This window comes from Zootoca vivipara, chromosome 13 (genome assembly GCF_963506605.1).
Source record: "Zootoca vivipara chromosome 13, rZooViv1.1, whole genome shotgun sequence".
Lineage (NCBI taxonomy): Eukaryota > Metazoa > Chordata > Lepidosauria > Squamata > Lacertidae > Zootoca > Zootoca vivipara.
Genome location: NC_083288.1, coordinates 16,449,610 through 16,475,417, shown reverse-complemented (window position 1 = coordinate 16,475,417; position 25,808 = coordinate 16,449,610). Strand labels below are relative to the sequence as shown.

At 49.1% G+C, this 25,808-nt stretch overlaps 2 protein-coding genes across 5 annotated transcripts in view; one reads left to right on the top strand and one right to left on the bottom strand.

The window, feature by feature from the left end:
• Positions 1-12,487, top strand: part of AP2A1 (adaptor related protein complex 2 subunit alpha 1) — a 35,829-nt gene extending 23,342 nt beyond the window's left edge. The window contains exons 14-24 of one of the 4 annotated variants that reach the window (XM_060281106.1): positions 20-184; positions 812-877; positions 969-1,129; positions 4,046-4,117; positions 5,748-5,830; positions 6,688-6,778; positions 6,892-7,014; positions 8,004-8,120; positions 9,763-9,832; positions 10,243-10,377; positions 10,597-12,487. In XM_060281106.1, the coding sequence (XP_060137089.1) occupies positions 20-184; positions 812-877; positions 969-1,129; positions 4,046-4,117; positions 5,748-5,830; positions 6,688-6,778; positions 6,892-7,014; positions 8,004-8,120; positions 9,763-9,832; positions 10,243-10,377; positions 10,597-10,674 (1,161 nt within the window). In that variant the 3' untranslated portion in view covers positions 10,675-12,487. The remainder of the gene's footprint in view (positions 1-19; positions 185-811; positions 878-968; positions 1,130-4,045; positions 4,118-5,747; positions 5,831-6,687; positions 6,779-6,891; positions 7,015-8,003; positions 8,121-9,762; positions 9,833-10,242; positions 10,378-10,596) is intronic. The other 3 variants (XM_060281107.1, XM_060281108.1, XM_060281109.1) reach the window with 3 other exon arrangements.
• Positions 12,488-12,814: 327 nt separating this feature from the next.
• Positions 12,815-25,671, bottom strand: FUZ (fuzzy planar cell polarity protein). The gene is made up of 11 exons (XM_035137053.2): positions 25,421-25,671; positions 24,105-24,226; positions 23,280-23,364; positions 22,231-22,299; positions 21,680-21,784; positions 19,839-20,036; positions 19,664-19,759; positions 18,575-18,681; positions 18,343-18,413; positions 18,141-18,242; positions 12,815-17,090 (listed from the first exon to the last, which is right to left on the bottom strand). The coding sequence occupies exons 1-11, from the start codon at positions 25,550-25,552 to the stop codon at positions 16,885-16,887; spliced, it is 1,293 nt and encodes a 430-aa protein (XP_034992944.1). The 5' UTR covers positions 25,553-25,671; the 3' UTR covers positions 12,815-16,884.
• Positions 25,672-25,808: the final 137 nt, after the last annotated feature.

Below are 25,808 nucleotides of genomic sequence, written 5' to 3'. Positions count from 1 at the left end.
CCCCAACTCCGCCCCTTAGGCAACGGTGCTGGAAGAGATGCCTCCATTCCCTGAGCGCGAGTCCTCCATCCTGGCTAAGCTCAAGAAGAAGAAGGGCCCCGGAGCTGGCAGCGAGCTGGACGACGGCAAGAAGGACCCCAACTCCGAAATCAATGGGGGCATGGAACCCTCAACCAGCACTGCCGTGAGTGCCAAAGGCAGAGGGGGGTCTGGGGTTGGAGGCTTGGGGTGTCCCCTGACAGGAAAATGGTGCCTTGTGTGTGGGAGACCTGGGCTCTGTGGAGAAGGGAGGACTCGGGAGTCAAAGCCCAGGGTGAGAACCATTTAGCAGAAAGCCTGTGGTATTGTAAAGCGGGAAGGAAAGTGGGTGGTTGGATTCTGCGACGGCTGACAAATCCCGTTAAGAATTTGTCGGTTTGTTGCCAGATCTGCCAACCAGGAGAAATGCAGTTGTGATGTCTCAAGCTGGTTGGTGCCCTGCCTCTGCCATGCACACAGTGCACCCCTCTTCCCTCCCCTTGGGCCTTGCCCAAAAGATAAAATACAAATCTGAGAGTTGGACAGCAGGGGGGGATACTGTAGAGAGTTATATAGATCCAGAGATTAGAATTAGTGAGGAAATGCAGATTTGTAAATTAGAAATGGTAAAGAAATAATAGATACAGAAAATGGAATTAGTAAAAGGCAGCGCCGAGAGGCTTGTCCCTTCCCCGCAGAAATGAGGAGGTGTTAATGAATCTGATGTAAGAATGTGTCCAATTTGCACAATTATTCCAATTGCAGAATTTGTTTTTTTCTGGACACATTTTAGTGCAGGAGTAGAGAGAAAGCATGCTCCCACAGCGCAGGGCCCGGTGCCTTTTCCTCTGCCCCCAAGGTAGGTACCAGGGTTCTTGGGTTCAGTTCTCAAAGCAGGTGCATGGAAGGACCTTCACCTTGGCTTCTCCCTCCCTCCCGCTTCCCCGCAGTCGACGCCATCCCCCTCGGCCGACCTCCTCGGCCTCCGGGCAACCCCAGCAGCTGCCTCCGGCGTCCCATCCAGCGCTGGCAACCTTTTAGTGGACGTCTTCTCGGACAGCCCCTCATCCGCAACTGGCCTTGTGTCTGGCGCAGAAGATAACTTCCTGAGGTGAGGGGGGCCCCGGTGGGGTGTTGTTGGCACAGGCTTTTCTGGCCCTCTGCTTTCCCAGGGGAACTGGGCAGTGGTGTTGCGGCGAGTAACGGCGGAGTCCTGTAGACACAAGGCCCACCGAATGCTCTCTCCGTCAAAAGAGGGTGCAAAGCATTTTTTTCTGGAGGAAAGGAACTCACTTGCAGAACGGGGATATAGGGCCTTTCCCATTGCCGGGTATAGTAACTGACCCACAGCTAGCTCAGAAAGTCAAGAAGAAGCCTGGCCTGGTATGTGGTCCTGTGCTTCAGAAGGGATGGTGTGGATTTCCCCCGCGTTCATATTTGCTTTGGGCAGGCTAGATGGATTTTGAGGGTGCTTGTTTCCAAGACGGTGGGGACCTTATGGGCTTTCTCTGTCCTTTGGGAGAGGGGCATGTGTTAGTCCTCGTGGCCTTGTTTTGCTCTCTGTTTCTTTGCCCTCTTTTTTGTGTGTCTGTGTATATATATCTCTCTCTTTCTGTCTGCTGCCTCTTGGGAATGGTGTTCTCTCTCTCTCTCTCTCTCTCTCTCTCTCTCTCTCTCTCTCTCTCTCTCTCTCTCTTGCTCTGCCTTGGACGAAGCAGTGACTTGGAGGCTCCTCCCGAGAGTCCTTCATCCCTCTTGGTGGAGGCTGGCCTGCCTGCAGAGTAAGGGGCTGAAACTCTCTCTCTCTGCCAATACTGCCCACCCTGCTATTTACCCCCCACCTCCCCCACCTCCTCAGGGGCACCCCTCAACGAGTCCCGGTTCTCTGTTAGGACTCCCATCAGCTGAAAGGAGGAGAGGGCATCTAGCAATTAAAAAAACCCACCTGTCTGTTTGATTAGACTTCAGCTCTCTGTGAAAGGAGGATGGTGATGGAAGTTGAAATGATGTTCTGTGACAGGGATGGGGAACCTTTGGTCTTTCAGGACCCCGACTTCTATCAGGCCAAGCATCTTGGCCAATGGGAGTTGAAGCCCAGGCAGGAAGAGCACTGCTTGGGGGCTTCCCTGTAGCATCTGGTTGACCACTGAGAGAACAGGATGCCCGACTGCGATGGGCTTTTGGTCTGAGCAGGGCGCTTCTTTCCTTGTCTGGTGCTGTATCAGCGAAAGAGCCTTAGTTCAGCTCAAGCTCCTTATCCTTGGCTTCAAAGCCACCCCCACCCCCTGGCCTTGCTGTCCTGCCCGCAATCTCTCTCTGCCCCCCCCCCCAATATCATGACACATCTCTGCCAGTGATCTTCGGTCTCCCAGCTTCACCGCCCTCCATCATCTGAACGTCAGTGCCTCCATCCTTTCTCGCTTGCAACAGCGTCCCAGAACACCTGCCTGACACCACCTTTCTTGCCTGCTACGAACCCTTCCTACGAAACCTGCACCATTCCCCTCGTCCCCCACGTCACGCTGTAACCAAGCCTATGCACAGGCAGCCGAAACAACTGCCTCACTATCCTCTTATGTTCTCCTGTGGGTGGAATTTTGAGATTGGATGCTCCTTGGGGCAGGGACCCTCTGCTCTTGTGTTCCAAAGAAGCATGGACACAGATGGTTCCAAGCGAGCAGATAGGCGGAGGTGGCTGTGGAACAGCAGTGAACAGCCCAAAGGGGATTTCTCTTTCCTGACCTGAGTGTCACCTTTGGGGCCTCTAGACTGCAAAGGCCAGAGAGGCCATTGCATCCCGGGGCTGTGGAGGAATTGGGAGTTACTTTTAACTGCCTTAAGCCTTTCACATCCTTCAGGTGAGCGAGGACCACAGGGTCCAGGGGGTGGAGGCCCCGTGGCTAGAATATCATGCTTATTTGAGAAAGCAGGTGGGTTCAAGCCACAGGTGGCCAGATCTCCCGGACTATCAGTGGCAGCAGATGTTGGCCCTACCACAAAGGAATCGTGGGTTCCCTTGTGGTAGCAGGTATCTTGTGAGTCAAGGAATGCAGAGTTGGGTTTCTTGGGCTTTGAGGGGAAGGCAAGCTTCTTAGCAGGTCAGGGCACCTAAATTGCTTGCAGACCTGATTTTTGGAGGAAGAAGAGTCTGCCTATGCGTAAAGTCACTCACTTGGATGGCTTTAAAAGAGGATTAGACAAAATCACGGAGGATAAGGCCAGCAGTGGCTGCTAACCCTGATGGATGTGCTATCGCTCCACTGTTAGAGGCAGCGTGCTTTTGGAAACCATACGTGGTACACAAAAGCTTCTAGGTGGACATTACGTATATAACAACTGATCTGCTTGTATTTCCTGTTCTAAATGTTGGTCCTTAATTGCTTCTACTCAATTAGATAATGTGAAAAGAGTTGTGTGAGTTACGTTTATACGATGTATAAAGAATTTATATAGTCCAACACAGCCAGTTACGTTGTGGGTATATTTGTTAGTTGAATTTACGTAACTATTGGTTTGATAGTGTTGTGCAGGTTCCCCATGGCACCTGCTTGGCCACTGGGGAACCAGGATGCAAGGCTGTGATGGCCTCATCCAGTGGGCTCTCCTTTATGTGTATCTTAGCAAAGGTGATGACGATGCAAATACATTTTGCTCTTGTCCTTTTAGCCCAGGTGTGTGTAGGGGAAAACTTTGCCCCCTGCCTCAGTTGTTGCTAAACCACCCCCAGCAGGCATAGCCAATGGGATAATGGACATAGCAGTTCGGCAACAACTGGAGAGCCAAAGGTTCCCAACCTTTTCTTTTAGAATCTGCTTAGGAATGGTGCCTGGTCCTTCCGCTGCCTCCTCACCTGCTATGTTGCATGCTGGCTTGGTGTCTATATATTTGTGTGTGTTTGTTCTCTGCCTCCTTCTGGTACTAACCTGGCGCTGCGCCCCGGTGACTCATCTTTTCTGCTCTCTCTTTCTCTCCCCCCCCCCTGCCAACTGCTGGTCCCCTTTGCTATGGCCTTTGCCACCACCTTCAGCTCAGGGGCTGCCGCATCTGTCTCTGAGGACCCCGCTTTGCCTATTGCTGAGGCCGATGAACTGCTTAACAAGTAAGATCCCGCAGTGGGGCTATGGCTCCCAGAGGCTGGGGCTGTGGGCGGAGGAGGAGGAGGCGGACTGGAAGTCTCTTCCCCCTTGGCACAAGAGGCTTCCTCTTGTCTACCAGCCTGATCTCATCTGTGCTATTAGCTCAGGGGGTTGGGAAGCGTTTTCAGCCCAGGGGGGTCGCATTTCCTCATGGGCAACCTCCCAGGGTCCATGTGGGTGGAGGTGAAAGTGGGCGGGGCAACAGAGGCAGCTCTTAACCTCTGTACAGCGAAGCTTTCTACATACACCCACACACCTTCATCTAGGCAAGCAAGTGAGATCGTCACAGTTTAGGACAGGGGTCAGCAAACTTTTTCAGCAGGGGGCTGGTCCACTGTCCCTTGTGGGGGGCCGGACTATATTTTTTGGGGGGAGGGAGAATAACAAATTCCTGTGCCCCACAAATAACCCAGAGATGCATTTTAAATAAAAGCACACATTCTACTCATGTAAAAACACCAGGCAGGCCCCACAAATAACCCAGAGATGCATTTTAAATAAAAGGCACATTCTACTCATGTAAAAACACGCTGATTCCCGGACCGTCCGCGGGCCAGATTTAGAAGGCGATTGGGCCGGATCCGGCCCCCCAGACCTTAGTTTGCCTACCCATGGTTTAGGAATACATTTCAGCCAGGAAAAAGCAGCAAAGGAGGGGGCAGGGCCAGGCCGTTAAGGGGTGTGTGTCCTGAACCTCAGGCCCAAAGGAGGGCTTGTGGGAATGGTTGGGTGCAGGGATACCAAAGAAAGGATGTCCAACCACACCAGAGTAATCAGTTCTAGTGGTTTATTAAAGGAAAAGTGCAGACTTAACAGCAAAGCAGCCTTTCAGGTCTCCCAGCCTTTGCAGACGTGGGACGGACACCGCAGCAAGGAGATGGCTTGTTCGTGCCCAAGCAAACGTTCATGTATTCTTTATGCACAAAGCAGCATATGTCACTTTGGGCAGACCTTCCTATTGTTTCACCAACCTGACAAGATGAGGGCCTATGTGGCAAATACCCGAACCTTACAGATAGCTCCCCTTTCTGGGCTCAGAAATCCACAGATAAGGATAACATCAAAGCAAGCCAGTTAGTTAGCCTATATATCAAAGCAAGGGAATATGCAGAAGCTCATTGCTACAACACAACACCAATTACTGGTGGGGTTATCTTGACTACCAAGGTGGCATTAAGCACAGCTTTCAGAACAGTTCACCTTTGGTTCAACACAGTGTGGCCTGGGGAGGCTCCCCAAGAGCCAGATAGAAAGGCCCTGGCCCCGGGGCTGAGGTTTCCAGTGTTGTCTTAGCTTCACCTGACACCGCTCTCTCGTATGTGCTGAAGTTCCTCTGCTTCCCAGGCATGGCAGTTGGGAAGAAAAGGGTCTCCTCTGAACAAAGGGGTATTTCCAATTCAGTGACCCGCTGTCAGCTGAGCCTTGAGCCCTTAGATAGTGGGAGGTAGGCTAGAGTCGGCTGGCTGCGTATCAAAAGAGAACAGCAGCAGCGGAAAGGGTGGGGTAGGGAAGCCCTGGGTGCTACAAGCCAAAATGGGAGGAAGACCTTTGATACCTGCCTGCCTCTAACCAACCCTCCGTGGTCCATTGCAGGTTTGTGTGCAAGAACAACGGAGTGCTCTTTGAGAACCAGCTGCTGCAGATCGGGGTGAAATCAGAGTTCCGGCAGAACCTGGGTGAGTGGGGTTTGGGACAGTGGGCAGGATGGTGACCAGCTCCCCCAAGCTGCATATTAGGAACCTGGTCTTTGCATTTCATTGGCCTTACTTCAAGGAGACGATCCCCATCCACATCAGCTTCCTTGATGGGCTCCCCACCTCTCTAAACAAAACTTTTAAGCCTTTCCCTTCAGCTCCTTTTGTATGTTGACACTTATTAGATTTTTGCTTGTGGGGCAGGGGGCAGTAGGTACCTAAGTCTCTGACAAATTGTGGCACTTGGATTTGGGGGATCCTGTAATCGTAAACGTTTGCTTGTATAAATTGATTGTAATGTATGTGTTGCCTTTTGCTGGAGACAAAGGGAGGCACACAGTTTCTCCTGTTGGTTCTAGTGAGACTTGCTTCCAGGAGACAGTCGGTGAATATTTTCTTATGTGAAGCCTCCCTGTGCTCTGTTTCGGAGGAAGAAGACATGGTGTAAAGATATTAATCAGATATAAAAGTTAATAAATAAATCTCCTCCTGCCAACATCAGAGAGGGGTGCATGCTGTCATGTCAGCACGAGTGTCTCTTGAGGAGAAGATTGGAAGAGACACTTTGTGCTGGTTATTGGCCTTTAGGCTAAACTTGTTGGTGTGGGGCAGACAGGAAACCTGTGGCTCTCCAGATGTCGTTGGACTCCAACTCACATCAGCCCCTGCTAGCATGGACGGTAGGCAGGAATGATGGGATCTGCAGTCCAGCAACATCTGGAGGGCCACAGATTCTCCATGCCTGGTGTCAAGGGGCCCTGAGCTGGTGTTGTGAGCAGCCAAGGTGAGATGCTGAGTAGCTCCACTTTTTTTAAAAAAAAAAAAAAACTTCTCTCCAGGCCGGATGTATCTCTTCTACGGGAACAAAACGTCCATCCAGTTCCAGAGCTTTACCCCTACAGTCAGCTACCCAGGAGACCTGCAGAGCCATATCCTTTTGTAAACATCTACTGGGGGCAGGGGGCAGACTTGTGGCACTAGAGGCTTTCTTTCCCTTTGCTCCTCGGGGAAGATAACACTTCGTTTCCTTAGCACCGTTCACAGCTCAACATCCAGACAAAAGCAGTGGAGCCTCTGGTGGAGGGAGGCGCTCAAGTGCAGCAGGTCCTGAACATCGAGTGCCTGAGTGACTTCACAGAGGCACCCCTCATCAACATAAAATTCCGGTACTGTGGTCCAAAGCATCCCTCTGGGAGCTGAATGCCAGCTTGTTGGCATGGCTTCCACTTTCGCTCTCGGTTTCTTGCACACACAAGACACAAGCCAGCAGGCTTGTCAAAAATGATTGATCTGTTGAACAGGGTCATATGCTTTCCTATCTGTCCCTTGCTGCCCTGGATAGAGAGGTTTAAGCTTTTCAGTCCTGCCCAGCGTTGTGTCTCATCTCAATTCCCTCCCCACTTCCCCTTTTGTCACCAACTTGAGAGGATCTCGGGGCGCCATGGGTACCCGGAAGAGAGGGGCTGTTGCAATTGGATGGATGGAGAAGTGGCTGCGGCTGGGGCAGCCTGCATGACCAGCCGCATCTCTGCACCAGAGCAGGGAATGATGACTCACAACGGTTCCGTAATGGTTTGAAAAGCACATGAAATGTTTCTAGCCCTCAGTGTTGCGGAGAAATTCTGTACATGAGCAGAGCTGAGTGAGATCCATGGCATAGTTCCGGTAGTTTCCATTTGCATGGTTAGTCCTTACCCTGTTATTTCCTCTGTTCGTATGAGTGTAAGAAGAGCCTGCTGGATCAGGCCAATAGCCCTTCTGTTCTGTCAGATGCCTGGGGGGGGGGGGAACCGCAAGCAGGAGCTGAGCATAAGAGCACTTGCTCTTCCTGCAGTTTCCTGCAGATGGCATTTATAGGGATATTGCCTCCAACTGAGAAGGCAAAGCAATAGCCATCATGACTAGTAGCCACTGACAAACCTTATCCTCCCTCCCCAATTTCCCCATGAACGTCGGACCTCCAGCAATTGCTGTGTTTCATAACTGGCGGTTAGGCGATCCTGTGCTCAGTGGACTTGGGGAATTAATTCTTTTGCGCCATGTTCCAGCCGATTCTCTTGGAAGTGAAGGGACAGCTGTGCTATGGGGAGTTCAATATCTCTCTCCCACCCCATACCCCCCCTTCATGGGTCTCTCTCCTCCATGTTTCTGCCAGGTACGGTGGGACGCTGCAGAACCTCACACTCAAATTGCCCGTAACGGTCAACAAATTTTTCCAGGCAACAGAGATGCAATCACAAGATTTCTTCCAGCGCTGGAAACAGCTCAGCCTGTAAGTGGGAGAATATATAATACCGAGTTTTGAGAAGTGTTATCGGTGGAGCTGATTTTAATATCAGAAGCCGGGTTCACCAGCACCTGTTTATGCGTTTGAGGGAGCAACTCAGGAGGCTTCCTCAGTAAGACTTACCATATTTCCCATCATTTGTGCTTTCTTCCCCTCCCTGTGTTTGCTTAGTCCATCTCAGAAACCCTCTCCTTTCTTGAGCCGCTTGGTATAGCCTTAAAGTCTCTTTAGGTGGCTGTTGGTGTGCAACAGTCGTCATCTTTACCAAGTTTATGTTCAGGAAAGACTGCGGCCCAGTGGAACAGCACCTGCCTTGCGTGCAGAAGGTCCTAGCTTCAATCCTGGGTGCCTCAAGACAGGGCTGCAGAATAATGCCTGCCTGAATCCTTGGAAAGGCACTGCCAGCCAGAGTAGACAATATTGAGCTAGCTGGACCAGTGGTCTGATTCAGTATAAGACAGTTTCCTGTGTCCATAAATGGCACAAGATTTTTACTTCCAGATGAACTACTATGGGGGGGGGGTGGCACCCCAGCCATTCTGCCACCACCACCACAGGTGCTTGGAAGATTGAAAGTTTGTGCCTTTCCCTACCCCTGCAATGGGATCAGTTAACCAGCTAATGTGTACTTGGCCACGTCTTATCAGGTGGGCATGACCCTGTGAGCTGGTCTGTTTTGTGCTGGTGAGACTTGCTCAGTAGAAGTGCTGGCCCTCTATCAAGAACCTATAGCAAAAACTGCCCTTTAGATTAAGAGCAGCAGCGTTGCAAGCAGATGCTGAGGTTTTTAGCAAGCTAGTCAAAAGCCGTGTGAATTGGATTGCTTTAATTGCGTCTGTTGTTCATACAATTGCATGCTGCTGCCTATGCAATTTTTCTCCCCAACAATCACCTATATGTGTGTGTGTGTGTGTGTGTGATAAAGAAATAGTCAGAGATTTTAAGGTATTAGTAGTGTAAAGCTTTTTGGAGTGACTGTTGGTTACATCCTGCTTGTGGCACCTTCCTTTCCTTCCATATCACCTGAAATCAGTCAGTCTCGAAAGATGGACACTTTGAGAGATCTACCCCACTTCTCCTGGCCTACTTGAGAGATCATTGTTTGGAATTCCTTTTCCCAACCTGGTGCTACCTTCCAGCTGTGTTGGATTGCAACCCCTCATTAGCTCTAGCCAGCACAACTAATTGTTTGGGCTGATGGGAGTTGTAGTCCAGCAACTTCTGGAGGGCTCCATAGGCTTCCCAAGCCATCTTTCAAGAAAGGTGCATCTTTTGGGACCTGAGCAAGGATTATGAGCAGCAAGACAACTCAGCTGTACTTGATGACAAAGGGTGGCTTAGAACCTCTCTAGTACTGCATAATATGGCCTAGATACTGCTGCACCATGAACATTTCTATTGGTTATCAAACAACCTGCCTAGAACAGGTGCCCAGAACTCTCCTGCAAGGCCCAAGGGCTTTTGCTTGTACTTGGAGACTTATTTTTGCCTTGCTTGGAGGCACATATTTTAAAAATTGCCACAGTGAATGGCTGAGACGCAACTAAGGTGTGTGGCAGGTTGATGAGGAAGAGAAAGGTTTGCGCTGTCACTGATCTCATGCTACCCCTTCCAAATCCTTCTGCAGGCCGCAGCAGGAAGCCCAGAAGATATTCAAGGCAAACCACCCCATGGATTCCGAAGTTACCAAGGCCAAGGTGAGCACGCTCACATGTGTTTGCGTTCGCTGTGAGAAGCGTGGAAAATTAAGGCTTGGGCAAATAAACATGAAACGCAAATGTTCTTTGGAATAGTGACAGAGATAAATAGGCGTGGAGATCAGGGTCAGTAGACTGGGTATAAGATATCCAGGCTTTCCCATTCCTTGGTATCCAACAAAGAGTGCTTTTGCACAGTGTACAGGACACCTGTGTTACCAAGACTGAAATCTGTTGGGTGGCAGGTGGATGTAGAGCTAGAGACCACATGAGCTGCACTGCCGGCTAGGATGCCAGCATCTTCCTACCCTATTTTGTTCCCTCGCCTTGTACATCTTTCCCCTTGACTGCCTTCCCCACGGCAGTAAAGCAGAGAAGCCCAACTAAGCTCCATTTCCTTCTTTCCACAGCTGCTAGGTTTCGGGAGTGCGCTCTTGGAGAAGGTGGATCCAAACCCCGATAACTACGTAGGAGCTGGGATCATCCAGACGAAGGCGCTGCAGGTGGGATGCTTGCTGCGGCTGGAGCCCAACGCCCAGGCACAGGTGAGGAGGCAAGAGCTCCGGGATGCTTGAGCTCTGGGAGCAGAGGATGCTGCGGTGGGAGAGAATTGGCAGTTGGGACGCCTGGGTTGTCCAAAGAGGGAGGGAGCGGGGAGAAGTTGAAAGCTTTGCTGCCCCAAGAGTGCTTTCTGATAGCAAAACTGAAGCCAGGCTTAAAGGCTGAATTGGCTTGACTGTTTACCTGCCTACGTTTCCCTGCAGATGTACCGTCTGACCCTCCGCACCAGCAAGGAGTCCGTTTCGAAGCACCTTTGCGAGCTGCTCTCTCAGCAGTTCTGAGACATTGGCCGCACCAGAGGAGGCGGGGAGGGCGGGGTGCACCGGGGAGAGGGGAGGCTGTTCCTGCACATGTGGCTGCCTACACCTGCCCCCTCCCACCTCCCTCCAGACCAGGGGCCTCTGGAAAGACTGTACTGCTCCCTTGCCTGTTGTTGTGATGACCTCTGTGTTCTCATTGCCTAGCCCGGGCCAGCACCAAGGAATAAAAAGCAAGGTGGGCGGGGTGGGGAGCAGAAATGGGGTCCCTGGCATGGACAAAGTAGAATTGGGACGGTGGGGAGGGGTGGGTGGGATGATTTGCGTGGGGGCGGGGCATCCTTCTGGGAGTCATCTTCCCCTTGCCCAGAGGGTGCCTCCCCCCCAGAAGAAAGCCAAGACCTCTCCCATCCCATCTGCCTGTCCCTTCCAACTTGGGGTGAGGCTGATATTTGTGGTCTCAATCCCCACCCCTACCCCACAAATATCGGCCGGCATTTTTGGGTTTTGTTTACAGTCCTCGCCCCCTTCTCTCCCCAGACAAGGCCTTTCTGTGGGAGAGCTCAACTCCCCCTGCCTTCCCCTGAGCTGGCTGTGGGGTGGGGTGGGGGAGAGGAATGGGGTGCGTGGGGGTTTTTTGTGGGGAGGGAACTGCTCGTAAGGGGTTGTTTTTGTGTTTCTTTGCCTTGTGTATTTCCCCGGGGTGGGACGGGACTGGCTGTTCTTCCTTTCCTTTGTCATGGACCATTCCAGTGTTACAGTTGCGTGTGTTTTTGTGGGGAAGTAACCATAAGTCGAGAGCCTCCCCCCCTTCTCTTGCCTAGAAGGAAAAACTGCACGAAGGTGGGGAGGGCTGTGAGGAAGAGATGCCTAATCGACTCCTCTCCCTCTCCCGACTCCCCTCAACCCCACCCTTCCCTCCTGGAGACTCTGGAATGCTGCCCTCCGTGCATTTTGGGAAAGCGGGGAGGGAAGGTTCAGTTCATGCTATTCTGGGGGTGTCCCAGCTTCCATGCCGGCCCGGGCTCCATGTTACTCTGCTGTGTAGGTGTTATCTAGCGCATCTTAGTTTTATCTGGGTTTTGAATGCCTGTATCTATCTCCATGTGACTCTTAATAAAGCCGTGAGGGCGGGGGAGAGCCAGGATCAAGCCAGGCTGGGTCACCCCCACACCGCTGACTGACTCGTTGTGTGCTGCTTTTTAATATGTGGATAAATGGCATAGCGGGAGTGGCAGGGCGGGAGGGTGTCCCCACCCCCTGGAGCAGAGTAGCCATGACTGTGTGAGACAGAATCTGGTATTCGTTCCATGCGGGCTTCTATAGTGTGATGCGAGGGCAGCTTTGTCTTCACAGTTGGAACCCACTATGTTTCGGGTGGGGGTGGTTTGCCCCGACACCCGCAGAAGAGGGGGGTTCAGCTGTATGGAATTGGAAGCAGCACTGGTAGGCTGGGAAGCAGTCGAAACACTTTGCGGCCGAAGTGGAACAATTCCGTTATGTCAATGGCACAAGACACAAAGTGTGTGCTTTTGCTGGGGCTAGAATGCAGGGGTGCTTTCTAGGGTACCCCAGCCGTGGGACTGAAGGCAAGACTTTTTAAAAAGAGGAAGGAGGCCCACTTCTTCCTCAGAAGCACAATGCATTTACCTTTGTAATCTCTCACCTTCCTGCAAAGCCTAAAAGCAGTGGGGAATGGAGGGGGCTGATTAAAGATTAGGAGACCATGTTCGCTTCCCTAAGATATACCATTTCTGGTGGGTGTTGAAATCTGTAACAAGCCCCTCCCTTAATTCTGTGGTGTGAATAAATTATGCAGATCACCTGCATAAATGTATCTGATGTGCAAGCCTCTTATTTTGGTTACCAAGTTGAGAAGCTCAGTAAGGACGGGAGAAGGCTAGAGTTGGAGGAAAGACATTGCAAACTAAGTGAAGAGCCTCGTCATTAGAGGGATTGGCCATCAAAGGTCTGCAAGCCAAGACTAGAAACCTGCATTTAAAATATTGGAATAGATTAAAAATAAATAAATCCTGAGCAAAATAAATTAGTATTTTGCTCAGGATTTAATTATTTTTAATCTATTCCAATATTAAATAACTATGCTTCTAAAAAGTAAAGGTACCCCTGACCGTTAGGTCCAGTCGCAGACGACTCTGGGGTTGCACGCTCATCTCACTCTATAGGCCGAGGGCGCCGGCGTTTGTCCGCAGACAGCTTCCGGGTCATGTGGCCAGCATGACTAAGACGTTTCTGCCGAACCAGAGCAGCACACAGAAACGCCGTTTACCTTCCCGTTGGAGCGGTACCTATTTATCTACTTGCACTTTGACATGCTTTCGAACTGCTAGGTGGGCAGGAGCTGGGACCGAACAACAGGAGCTCACCCCATCGCAGGGATTCGAACTGCCGATCTTCTGATCGGCAAGACCTAGGCTCTGTGGTTTAGAGCACAGCGCCATCTGGATTGGAGAAAGAGCTTTTCCCCAGCAAGCACCCTTGAAATTCAACTCCTCTGAATTTCAGCCACCATTTTGTTACCCACCACAACTGAATTCCAATAAATTACAGCTGAAAGGCAGCTATTTTATGGGCCATATAAGTGACAAATGCAGATCAGTGGATGTCAACTGGACAACTCTGTTCCCAGGATACATTTCCCCACTAGAACAGCTCTACCTAACATCATAGGCACAGTGGCAGCAGAACAAATTATTATTAAAATTTGTATACCGCCAGCATTTGTGGAAATTTACTGCTAGTTACACATAAAAAGAGAACTGCTTAAAAATGATCCAAATAAACGAGCTAAAATGTTTAGATCTAAAAGTGACCTATGCTGGAAATGTAAAGAAACTGGCGCATTTTATCATCTATGGTGGTTTCTGCAGAATAAATAAAAGAATTCTGGGAGATGGTTTACAACAAACTTAAGAAAATGTTTAAAAGAACGTTTCCTAAAAACCCAGAAGCTTTCCTTCTGGGAATAATAACGAACAGAAATCCCAAAACAATCACACTAAATTATGGATGTATGTGACTATAACGGCCTGAACTCTGGTAGCACAAAGGTGGAGGACCGATGCAGTACCATCACAAAAAGAATGGCACCTTAAAATGTTAGATTATATAGGACAATAAGAAACTAAAAAAGGACTGGACATTATATATAGATTCTATGGAAAAATACTTTAACCATAAAATAAGTGTAACAGACTGAAAAAATACTCAGCAGTAGATGTGACAAAGTGGGATAGTGCGTGGTAATGAAAACAATTTAGTAGAATCAGAAAATGCAGTTTGAAAATATCTCAGATAAGAAACCAGGGAAAGAGTGGAAGGGGGGGTTAAAGTCAAGGTATATAAGAGTGGAGGAATAAGCTAAGTTATTATTATTACTCATACACATATGTGTTATATTTAAGTTATTTTTTTCTTATTACCTTGTGCTTGACTGTACCACATGATATGATTAAATAGAAAGGAAATTTCTTTTTGTATACCGCCCTTTATCCATAGATCTCGGGGTGGTTCGCAACATAAAATTACGATATAAAAAACACAAAATGATTCATTCTCTGCTATTGCCAGTTGCATCCAGGTTGCAACTAGTCAGTTTCAATGCAAGTTGAAGGCCGTGCCTATGGGAGCTGGCTGGATCCTCACTGCCCATAATGGGAGTCATATGCCAAAGAATATGTCTGGGAGGAACTGCAGAAGTGTTCCATAGTAACCTGCATTCCCACTCAAGCACCTTCTGCAAGACAGACCCAAAAAAGAAAATAACAGAACACCACTAGTCATCACATACAGCTCCCAAGTTAAAACAGTACAACGCATCATCAGAGACCTACAGCCTCTCCTGGACAATGACAGCTCCCTTTCTCAAGCTCTGAGAGGAAGACCTTTCATTGCCTACAGACAGCCACCCAATCTTAAACAACTCCTCACCCACAATAATACAACCACCAGACTTAACATGGACACTGGTACCAGAGCCTGCAATAAACCCAGATGCCAACTTTGCTTACACATACACCCGGACAACATCATTACTGGCCCCAACAACATCCAACATACCATCTCAGGACTATTTAATTGCTCATCTTCTAACATTGTGTATGCCATCAAATGCCAACAGTGCCCTTCAGCTCTCTATATTGGACAAACAGGCCAAATCCTACGCCAAAGGATAAATGGACATAAATCTGACATTAGGAACCACAAGACAGAGAAACCAGTAGGAGAACACTTCAATCTCCCAGGACATTCTATACAAGATCTCAAAGCAGCTGTGTTATTACAGAAACATTTCAGAAACAGACTGGAAAGAGAAGTTGCTGAATTGGAACTCATTACCAAGCTTAAAAGCATGGAGCCACCTGGGATGAACAAAGACATAGGATTCTTATCTCATTATGCATGATCAAGCTTTCTTTAGCGCCTCAGCCCTTGTTTTTTCCCCGCAGGACCAATTGCAGTCATCAGCAGTCGTTAACAGCCATCTACAGGTTTACCACTCCCATCAGCCCATCACCCATTCCCTCCCACCCACCCTCTGATATACATAAGGGTCTGACTCTTCTGTTTCAAGTGTATCTGAAGAAGTGTGCACGCACACGAAAACTCATACCAAAATAAAAACTTAGTTGGTCTTTAAGGTGCTACTGAAGGAATATTTTTATTTAGCCTGATCAATGAAGCACTGCCTGGAATTTAATATTTATGTATTACTTTAGAGGCAAATGTTTGACTCCAATTCCCACCATGTCTGATTATTTGCCTGGAGCTGATGTCCAAGATTTGGAGAAGCACAGATTAGCCTGCCCTGCTTTTAGAGTGTTCAAAGTGCCTCATAGCCATCATTTCACTAATATGCACAGTAGACTTGTAATAGAGGTCAAGTAGTTATGGTGATTGAGGCTAAGGAATCAGTACTTGCTTAATGATGGGCAAGATTTGGGGATTTCCAGTTCAGCCTTGGCCACTGTAGCACATCAACTTAGAGGGAGAGAGAGAGAGAGTGTGTGTGTGTGTGTATCAGAAGATGCTGCACTGCTACAGCAGGAAAAAGCTATTCCTACCGGAAAGGGTGAAATTAAGAAGGAAAAGTATGGGAAATAAATAGAAGCAAATGAATGAAAGCAGCAGCAAAGGCACAGTGCTATAAATACCACACTGAAAGCTGGAAACACAAATTTCAGTCATTATCGAACCATCCCATGGTGCTGTAATATTCAGCATGCGACAGACTAGACATAGTGGCCGTCCTGAGGTGTACTTAACTGGATAAAGGGGCCCCTGACCATCAGGTCCAGTTGTGTCCAACTCTGGGGTTGTGGCGCTCATCTCGCTCTATAGGCCGAGGGAGCCAGCGTTTGTCCGCAGACAGCTTCCGGGTCATGTGGCCAGCATGACAAAGCTGCTTCTGGTGAACCAGAGCAGCGCATTGAAACGCCATTTACCTTCCCACCGGAGCGGTCCCTATTTATCTACTTGCACTTTGATGTGCTTTCAAACTGCTAAGTGGGCAGGAGCTGGGACCAAGCAATGGGAGCTCACCCCGTTGCAGGGATTCGAACCGCCGACCTTCTGATCAGCAAGCCCTAGACTGTGATTTAACCCACAGCGCCACCTGGGTCCCACTTAACTGGATAGAAAGCATCATTTCAGCACCCTACCTCTGCCACAGGTTAAGTTCAAAAAAATCAATCTCAACTCTCCCCAGAATCAGGTACAAACAAATTTTATGGATGCAGCATTTGAACTGATATGCCTTCTAGCAGAGACTGGTTTATTACGGCACTGCCCCACCTGTCTGCCTTCTTGCTTCAACCATTCCGGGGCGAAGAATTTGCTACCAGCTTCCTCCTCAGTTTCATTGTTGCCCCTGTGGAACTCAGTGAGGAGAGTGGGAGACAAAACTAGAATTTACTTGGCCGCCCCTAATATTGGTCTTCCTCCCAGCCACCACTGATGCCTTAATACAAACAAGTCTAGACAATGGTGGCTTTGCAAGACCTAAACTCATCGCCATTGCTAGTCCAGTGGCTTCTCACTTCCATAAAGAGCAGGGAGTGAGTGGATTAACTCTTGTCTGTAGAATCTCTCCTGCTTTCCCCCACATAAATGCAGGTTGGTCCAATGCAGGGTAATCGCAGCTTGCCTGGGAGGTCCAAGGGCTCTGTCTCAGTGCCCACATTTCATCTTGGGAGTTCAGTAGGGAACATCCCCTCAGAAGGCCGAGTCCTCAGCTGTGAGGGTCTGGAGGGTGCTGGTTGCCAGAGACCGCAGAGCAAAGGTAGGCACATCTGGCTTCACGATCAGGAACAGCTGGTGCCGCTTCCCGTGGATGGCATAGGCCTTGTACGTAGCATAGACCAGGTAACAGTGCTGAGGACAGTGGGAGAAACCAGCCTGGAACTCCTCCTGCAGAGGGACTGAGGAAAGGACGAAGAAGATCAAGCTCCACGGGCTACAACAGAGGCTGGAGGGCAAGTTTGGCCCCAGATGCAGAATAATAATATTTACTAATAATATATTATTTATACTCCGCCCATCTGGCTGGGTTTCCCCAGCCACTCTGGGCGGTTCCCAACAGAACATTAAAAACACGACAAAACACCAAACATTAAAAACTTCCCTAAACAGGGCTGCCTTCAGATGTCTTCTGAAAATAAGATAGTTGTTTATTTCCTTGACATCTGACGGGAGGGCGTTCCACAGGGCGGAAGCCACTACCGAGAAGGCCCTCTGTCTGGTTCCCCGTAACTTCACTTCTTGCAGTGAGGGAACCGCCAGGAGGACACCTCAGTGTCTGGGCTGAACGATGGGGATGGAGATGCTCCTTCAGGTATACTGGGTTGGGGCCGTTTAGGGCTTTAAAGGTCAGCAACACTTTGAATTGTGCTTGGAAACGTACTGGGAGCCAATGTAGGTCTTTGAGGACTGGTGTTATATGGTCTCGGAGACCCCTCCTAGTCACCAGTCTGGATTAGTTGTAGCTTCCTGGTCACCTTCAAAGGTAGCCCCACGTAGAGCGCATTGCAGTAGTCCAAGCGGGAGATAACTAGAGCATGCACCACTCTGTCTGCGGGCAGGTAGGGTCTCAGCCTGCGTACCAGATGGAGTTGGTAGACAGCTGCCCTGGACAGAGAATTGACCTGCACCTTCATGGACAGCTGTGAGTCCAAAATGACTCCCAGGCTGTGCATATGCACTCTACCACCAGGGAATGTCGGCTTTGGTTACGGAAAAAAAGTAGGGGAACTAACTTTAAGCCTTTGAAGTTACAGTAAAAAAAAAATACTTGGAAAAGGCCCCTAGGGCCACTGCCTCGCTCAGTCACCAGGAAGTTCCCCCTGTCACAAGAACCTGAATTTTGCATAATAATAAAATGTTCCAACATGCAAATACTTGCCACAACTTGAGATGCCACAGAAGAACTTTTTGATTCACAGGACAAAAGGGATAAAGAATCAAGAACTCACCTGCACTCTCTTCGAACTTCTCACAAGGGAAGTACAAGGAGACAGTGAGGGAATAGAAGGAACGGAGGGCAGAGAGGCGATTTTTCAGGGGCATCTCAGATCCTGTAAAAGTGCAGAAAGATACATATTTAAATGCTCTGTTGAGAGAGAAAGGGCCGGGCTCTCTCCGGCTTTCCCCAGCGCAATGCAGCTTGAGCCGTACCTTCAGCTGAAGTGCCTTGAGGCTCCACGGTGAAGAGGCTTTTCCTCTGATCTTGGTTGATCAGCAACAGCCTGCAGGAGATGAGATTGTGAACAACAGCTGGTTATAATGGGGCCAGGGGAAATGCTGGCAAGGCTGGCAGTACAATTTCCAAAAGTGTGGAACAAACGTGAACCCAGCCCCTACAGGGGTTCAGATCCTCAAAAGCGCTCTCTTCTCCCAGAAGACTCACCCCAGGATCCCAGGGGCAAGAGAGATGCCAGGAGGCAGGCACCGAGGAGGGGCTCTGGCACTTGCCTTCAGAAGATCCAGCAGCGGCTGCCAAAATCGCTTCACTAACTATAGGAAGAAAGAGAAAAGGCTTGATAGCGCCACTCGGTTCCAGTTCTCTGGAGGGACAGAGAGCATGCCCTAAACAAGGAAAAACCCAAAGTCTCCCTTTTTCCAATAAATAATAATATTTATTTATTTATTTATTTACTTACTTACTTATTTATACCCCCCCTCCCCAGCCAAAACCGGGCTCAGAGCAGCTAACATCAAATATATGACACATTACCATAAAACCAAGCTATCAATTAAAATACATCCTAAAATCAAGTGAGAATCAAAGTGAAATCCAATCAGATGGCAGCCCACAAAATAGGGACGGGGACCTTAAATGCTCACCAGGCCTAACTGTTTATACTGATCTTATATGAGCCTGTGAGAAAGGTTGGGGGGCCGCTTTCATTCAAGTTCTTATAAGGAGAGGGGGGAGTCAGACTGGACCCCGGCCAAAGGCCTGGCGGTATAACTCGGTCTTGCAGGCCCTGCGGAAAAATGTTAAATCCTGCAGGGCCCTGGTCTCGTGTGACAGAGCATTCCACCAGGCCGGGGCCACAGCCGAAAAGGACTTGACACTGGTCGAGGCCAATCTAATTTCCTTGAGGCCTGGGACCTCCAAGATGTTATTATTTGCGGACTGTAAGGTCCTCTGTGGGGCATACCGGGAGATGCTGCCCCATGCAGACCAGCAGAAGTGGGGGATGAGGACAGCAACCAATGGGTGGGTCAGCCCTTTGCAAGGGGAGGGGCAAAAAACCGAATTTCTCGTTCTTGCCTAAAGGCAATGGCCAGGAAACAGATAGCTCAGTCCACAGAGCTATGGCACTCTTAATCTCAGGGTCGTGGGTTTGAGCCTCATGTTGGGGGCAAAAGATCCCTGCATTGCAGGGGGTTGGACTAGATGACCCTCAGGGTCCCACCCAACTCTACCATTTTATGATCCTATGAGACCAAGTTGCTTCACTTCCAAGGTCTGTACGCTGCTCTCTCTCACCTCATCAGCCAAGAACTGTAAGGAGGGCTTAGGTCCACACAGCAGCAGCACCTCCAAACCAGGCACGAGCTGGAGGGTCAAGAAGCGATGGGGGACCTGTTGGGAGTGAGGGACACGGAGAGTCAGAAAGCTACACGCCTCTACTGGCCCCTCCCTGAATCGCCAGCCAGCTCACCGTGGGGCTGCCATGAGGAAGGTAAACGGGCAGGTCACGGGAGGTGTGAGGGGGGAGAGAGCACACCAGCCACACCAGCAGCATGGCCTCCGAGGCTGCCAGCTGCCACCACTGCTCTGTTGCACACAGCACCTGACTGCCCACCAACAGGCTGCCAAACCGCGACTCTGCTGCAGAGGCAAAGACTTCCAGGCACTCCTGAATCGGGAAAGAGCAAGGCAACAGAGAGAATGTAAGAACAGCCCCGCGAATTAGACCAGAGTTCCATCTGATCTGATCCAGCAGCCTGTTCTCGTCCAGGCAGGACCCAAGCACAACAGCACTCTTCCCATGAGCGATTTCCAGCAACTGTCATTGAGAGACATACAGCCTCTGATATATACGTACAACTAATCCAGAATGCGGCAGCGAGACTGGTGACTGGGAGTGGCTGCCAAGACCATATAACACCAGTCCTGAAAGACCTACATTGGCTCCCAGTACATTTCCGAGCACAATTCAAAGTGTCGGTGTTGACCTTTAAAGCCCTAAACAGCCTCGGCCCTGTATAACTGAAGGTGTGTCTCCACCCCCATCATTCAGCCCGGACACTGAGGTCCAGTTCCGAGGGCCTTCTGAGGGTTCTCTCACTGCGAGATGGGAACCAGGCAGAGGGCCTTCTCAGTAGTGGCACCCACCATGTGAAATGCCCTCCCATCAGATGTCAAGGAAATAAACAACTACCTGACTTTTGGAAAGATCTGAAAGCAGCCCTGTTTAGGGAAGTTTTTAATATTTGGTGTTTTATCCTGTTTTTAATATTGTGTTGGGAGCCCTCCAGAATGGCTGGGGAAACCCAGCCAGATGGGCAGGGTAGATATCATAATTAATTAATTAATTTTTACATAGCAGCTCATCTATAGACACAAGCAGAATCTGGAGCTACTTCAAATATACACGTGACAAAAATTCAAGCCCGACCGTTATGCTGTTACCAGTTGCTCTGTACTGGCACATCGTTACCATGCCTGCATTTGCCTTTCATGTCTCATTCAGTGAAAACAACAGGAATCCGTATGTTCCTCTCAGAGGTGAGAGTATGCCCGCCCCGCCACCAAGGGGCTGTGACATTTACCAGAATGGAATCTCCAGTTTCCCTGAATGCCTCTGTCCAGCTCATGGATGACAAATACTACCTCTGCGGAAGAGATTCTTCAGAGTCAGCGAAGTGTTTCACAAAATGATGGGGGGGGGGAACAGTGCAGGCGGTAATTTGTGGAAAACACCCCTGCTTTCATTGAACAGGGTGGGCGGGGCTTCACAATACACCAGCAAGTAAATGGTGACGTGGGGATGCTCATTTGCAAAGGGGGGGTGGGTAGGTGGCTTATATGAAACAAACTTTGCAGGTGCAGCAGGATATGATTTTCAAGGAGGGGACCCACAAGGAATTGTAGGGGAAGTCAGTGGTAAATGAAGGAGACAATCCTTTTGTTCTTCACTGCCTTTTGCCGCTCAAACTGTCCCTGGCTCTTCCTCTCTTCTGCAGTCTACTGCTTCTTCCCCACCCAATCCTCCCCATCTCAGCCGCCTTCTGCTACCTCCTCCCTTCATCTCACCTTCCTCCTTCAGTCTGGTTGAGGAAACGAAAACGGCCCGCCAATGCATGAACTAGGTTTCTGGTTGTTGCAGGAAACTTGGGCAGGCTGTTTGGCAGGCAGGTGCTGAGTCCTCCCTGCAGTGACAGAGCCCCCCCCCCCCCAGTAATTGGTCCAAGGTTAGCTAAGGCCAGTTCTTTACCCCAGCGGCTCATGGGCTACTGCTCTGGCTGAAGGAGGGGGGGAAGAACAAGCCAGTCTCACCTGCAGTATTGCCCTAGAGGGCACCATTGTGCATTCCGCACACTGGGTCAGGTCCGCAGTGCATTTGCCGGGCTCCAGGAAACTGTCAATCAATTTGTAACATGCCTAAATTGTGGGGGGGGGGGGGGAGAGATTTCATATTTAAGCTACCAGGGATAAAAACCGACTACCAAACACATGGAATAGGTAATGAAATCCATTTTTAAAATATCTGAGTGATAAAAGTGTTAACGTGTGAAATAAAAAGAAATCTGCAGCTAAGAATTCAGGCTTTGCCTAATTTTTTACTAGAACACCGAGGTCCACCTATTAGAGGCAGGGCAAGGCAGCTTAGGTACGAGGGAAGAAGCAGGGTGCCTTTGAGCATATGCTAAACCCAGGAATCTGCAACCAGTACAAGAACCAAGTTGTTCCATGACAAAATCCACTACTGGTTCCACTCCTTCTGCAATATTTTTCAGCAACATCATTCGGAGGGAAGAGCTTTTTAAGTTATTACAATTGATACAGCAACCTCCAAGTCGCTAGCCTTCCTTCAGGTCAGGCGTTACCTTCAGGTCTTTTTTGAGACGTTCAATGTTGCGCGCATTCACCAGCTCTTCCAGGCCCAACACCAGCACCTGTAGTAAAACACACAATTGCCTCCTAAAGATCCTCTGGCTATTCCTTCTGCTTAAAGATTCTTAGAAAAAGATCCTCTGGTTATCCCTTCTGCCAAAGAAGCACAGCACCCAGTTCCTGCATAAGCCAAGCAGGTTTCTAGACACAGCTTGGTATGCATGTGCTCAAGTAGATCACAAGATGTGGCGACAGAACACCCATGTATTTTAGGAGCCAAAACTCTTGACTTCTCTCTCTGGCCTCATATGTAAACTTTATGCCTTCGGATTAGCTTATCTAGAAATAACCCCCTGCAAGTTTCCTCTCCACACCTAAGGGTGCCCTGGAAGTGGTGCCCACCCTCCATGTTCCAAATTTGTATTCCCTGCCATTCTTTCTACAAATGCTAAAGGATGGTTAAGGTGTGCTATGGTTTACTAATGCACAATTAGCAATCAAACTGCACAAAAGGTTTAGCAGGTAGGACAGGTAAGCAGCTGGGAAATGAGAGTTCTTGGGAAGGTTTTAGGGGAGACAAACTTTCTCTTTCCAAATCTTGCTGAAAAGGACCATTTCCTGTAAGACACCAGACTGGGGTTGTTGTTGTTTTTTTTTTTTGTCATTCCGCATCAGCCTTCATCAACCTGTTGCTCTCCAGATGTTTTGTACTACAATCAGCCCCAGCCAGCACAAGGAGCTGTAGTCCAAAAAATCTGGAGGAAGCCAGTTTGCCAAAGTTTTCTCTAAATCAGCAGCAGTAGCTCCAGGCACACAACTAAGAAATCTTGGCTGAAGAGGATCAGTACTCTATGAAGTTCATATAACTATTTAACAAACACACACAAACACTAGAAAGCACAGTTGCTTAAAACTGAATGCTACTCAACTGAGACAGCTGCTCCCTTTGGAATTATGTACCATTCCAATGCACTGGCTTGCCTCCCACTTTCCTGTTATAGACTAAGGCCGAAATGACATTCCGCCACCTTTGACTGCTCACCATGGCACTGAAGACATTTTCAAGGAGTCTTCCAAGGCTGAAGTCACTGGCACCTTCATCTGAGGACAGGACAATGAGGGTGATGCTGGGAACACCAAACACAAAAATGTTAATGATATAAATATAGACAGGAAATCTACAGGAAGTCTTCACCTTAAATGCCACCATGTTCAACAGAGATGCAGCCTATACAAACAGCTGTCCACAACCATGATGGCTAGCAACTTGATTTGGTTTGCCATCACAAAAGAAGATGTGAAAATCTTGAGTGAACCCTATAAAACAATATTGTATTTATGTGGTAGCCTGCTAGCCACAGACGGCAAGGCACTGTGTGCAGGAAAGTGAAAAGGCTGCTAGAGGAAAGAGGACAAGCATAGTAACACAGTCCACTTTCTTTCCCCTGACAGCCGCAACTGGCTAGTCAAAAATTATGTAAGTTAGCAACTGTCGCCCCTTATATACTAGGTATCCGCTGCTACATTTTTAAAAATGATCATTAGGGTTGAAAAGCCTCATGAAAAGAAGCTTGTGTGTGTGTTTCTGTTCAGCTCTTTAGTATTTTTGTGCTACATTTTAGAACAGAGCTCTGCAACAATGAAAGCAAGAATGAAATACAGTAAAGTTACTGGGGTTTGAAGAAGGCCCCCTTGGATTGAATAAAATATATAAGAAGGCTGCACAGGGCTTATGAGACATTACAAATGAGAGGGGTTTGTCCCTCTGCCCCCACTGCTCCTGCTAGACTGAAATTCCTGCCCTCTGCTGGAAGCAAAATGCACCCCTCTTACCACAATGAACCCTGAGGAAGGCATGGAACCTCACCTGTTATGAAACACTTTCCACACCACTCGAGTATTCTCTGTACAGGCAGCTGTCAGTAGGACATCCAGGTTGGAGCCAAACATATGAACCCCATTCAGGGAGCCAATCACAGAGAATGGCAGCTGTGGGATAAAGGTATTTAGTATTTAGCTTTAGTATTCTATATATTAATACGCAAAGCTGTTATATACTGAGTCAGACTCCTATTTTTCCCCAGTCAGACTGACAGTAGCAATTCAGTTGGTGTGGAGGGTTTTGGTTTTTTTGCCTTGCTAATAGAAGGGGTTTTTTATCAGCTTTTGCCAACCTGGTGCCCTGCATCTGTTTTGGACTCCAACTTCTGTCACCCCCACCAGCCAGTGGTAGCCAGGGCTGATGGGAATTGTAGTCCAAGGCAGCTGCAGGGCTATAGTTTGGTGAAAGCTGCTTTAACTTTATTGTGTTTTAAATCTGTTATGTAATCTTTGTACTGTATTTGAATTGCTCCTCTCTGATTTTAAGTTGCCTTGATACTTTTTTGGGTAGAAGGCGATGAGCAAATAATGCCATATCAGATCATTCAGTATGGACTGACTGATAATGACCCCCGCAATATATCAGGCAGAGAGAGACAGAGATGTCTTTCCCAAGCTACCCAACTGAAATTAGCTGCAGATTGTGAAGGGTTGTAGCAGGAACCACCTTCAAGGCATGTTGCTGTACTGCTGAAAATTGATCTTCCGTACAAACCTATGATGTCGCTATGTCATACCACTGGGTCACATACCCCAAGGCTCTCTACTTTGACTGACATCATCTTTTCAGGCATTGCTCTTTCCCAAAGCTAATTCCATAAACAAAGTATATGCTGTACCCACAAAGAATCGTAGAACTGTAGAGTTGGAAGGGACCATGAGGGTCACCTGTTCAACACCCTGCAATGCAGGAATCTTTAGCCCCCAAAGGGGTCTTGAACCCATGACCCTGGGATTAAGAGTTTCCTGCTCTACTGTGGAACACCCTCCCATCAGATGTCAAAGAGAAAAACAACTACCAGACTTTTAGAAGGCATCTGAAGGCAGCCCTGTTTAGGGAAGCTTTTAATGTTTAATAGATTTTAATATTCTGTTGGAAGGCGCCCAGAGGGGCTGGGGAAACACAGCCAGATGGGCGGGGTATAAATAATAAATTATTATTATTATTATTATTATTACTGAGCTCTGTTTGATGAACCGCCTGCGAACCGCCCTGAGATCTTGCGATGAAGGGCGGTATATAAACCTAATAAATAAAAACAGGGGCTCAGCGGGGTGGGAGCAGAGGCCACAGTCCCCCACCTGCTGCTTCGAAGCGCCACCTCGGCTCCGGCAATACAAAGGCACTCCGCTGCTGGCCGTGAGGCACAGCAAAGTCACGGAACCTCCTGCTTCGTCCCACATCTTGGGGCTCCTCCGCTCGCTCTTCTCCATAAGCGGCTCTGTGCAACGGAGGAAGAAGCAGCCCCCTGATCACCGCCAACGCCCCGTCAGGTCTCCCCGCCGCTCTTTCCGCTCCTCCAGCGCAACAACATCAGCCGCCATCTTGGGGAGCCCGCTGCACGCTGGGGCGCGAGCGACGCCGTCGCCGTGGCAACAGACACCTCGCTCTCAGGGATTGGCTCGTCCGTTCCCCTCCCTTTCCCACGCCACGCCCCCTCTCCATTTCCATTCGGTCCTCCCGGGACAC

What these genes read in the sequence shown, in the direction of transcription:
- FUZ (XM_035137053.2), bottom strand. Translation starts at nt 25,552, where the DNA reads ATGGAGAAGAGCGAGCGGAGGAGCCCCAAGATGTGGGACGAAGCAGGA. An exon ending in GTCTCAAAAAAGACCTGAAG is followed by an intron (nt 21,785 to 22,230) that starts GTAACGCCTGAC and finishes CCCACAATTTAG; the next exon opens with GCATGTTACAAATTGATTGA. An exon ending in CCTCTAGGGCAATACTGCAG is followed by an intron (nt 20,037 to 21,679) that starts GTGAGACTGGCT and finishes TTCCCGATTCAG; the next exon opens with GAGTGCCTGGAAGTCTTTGC.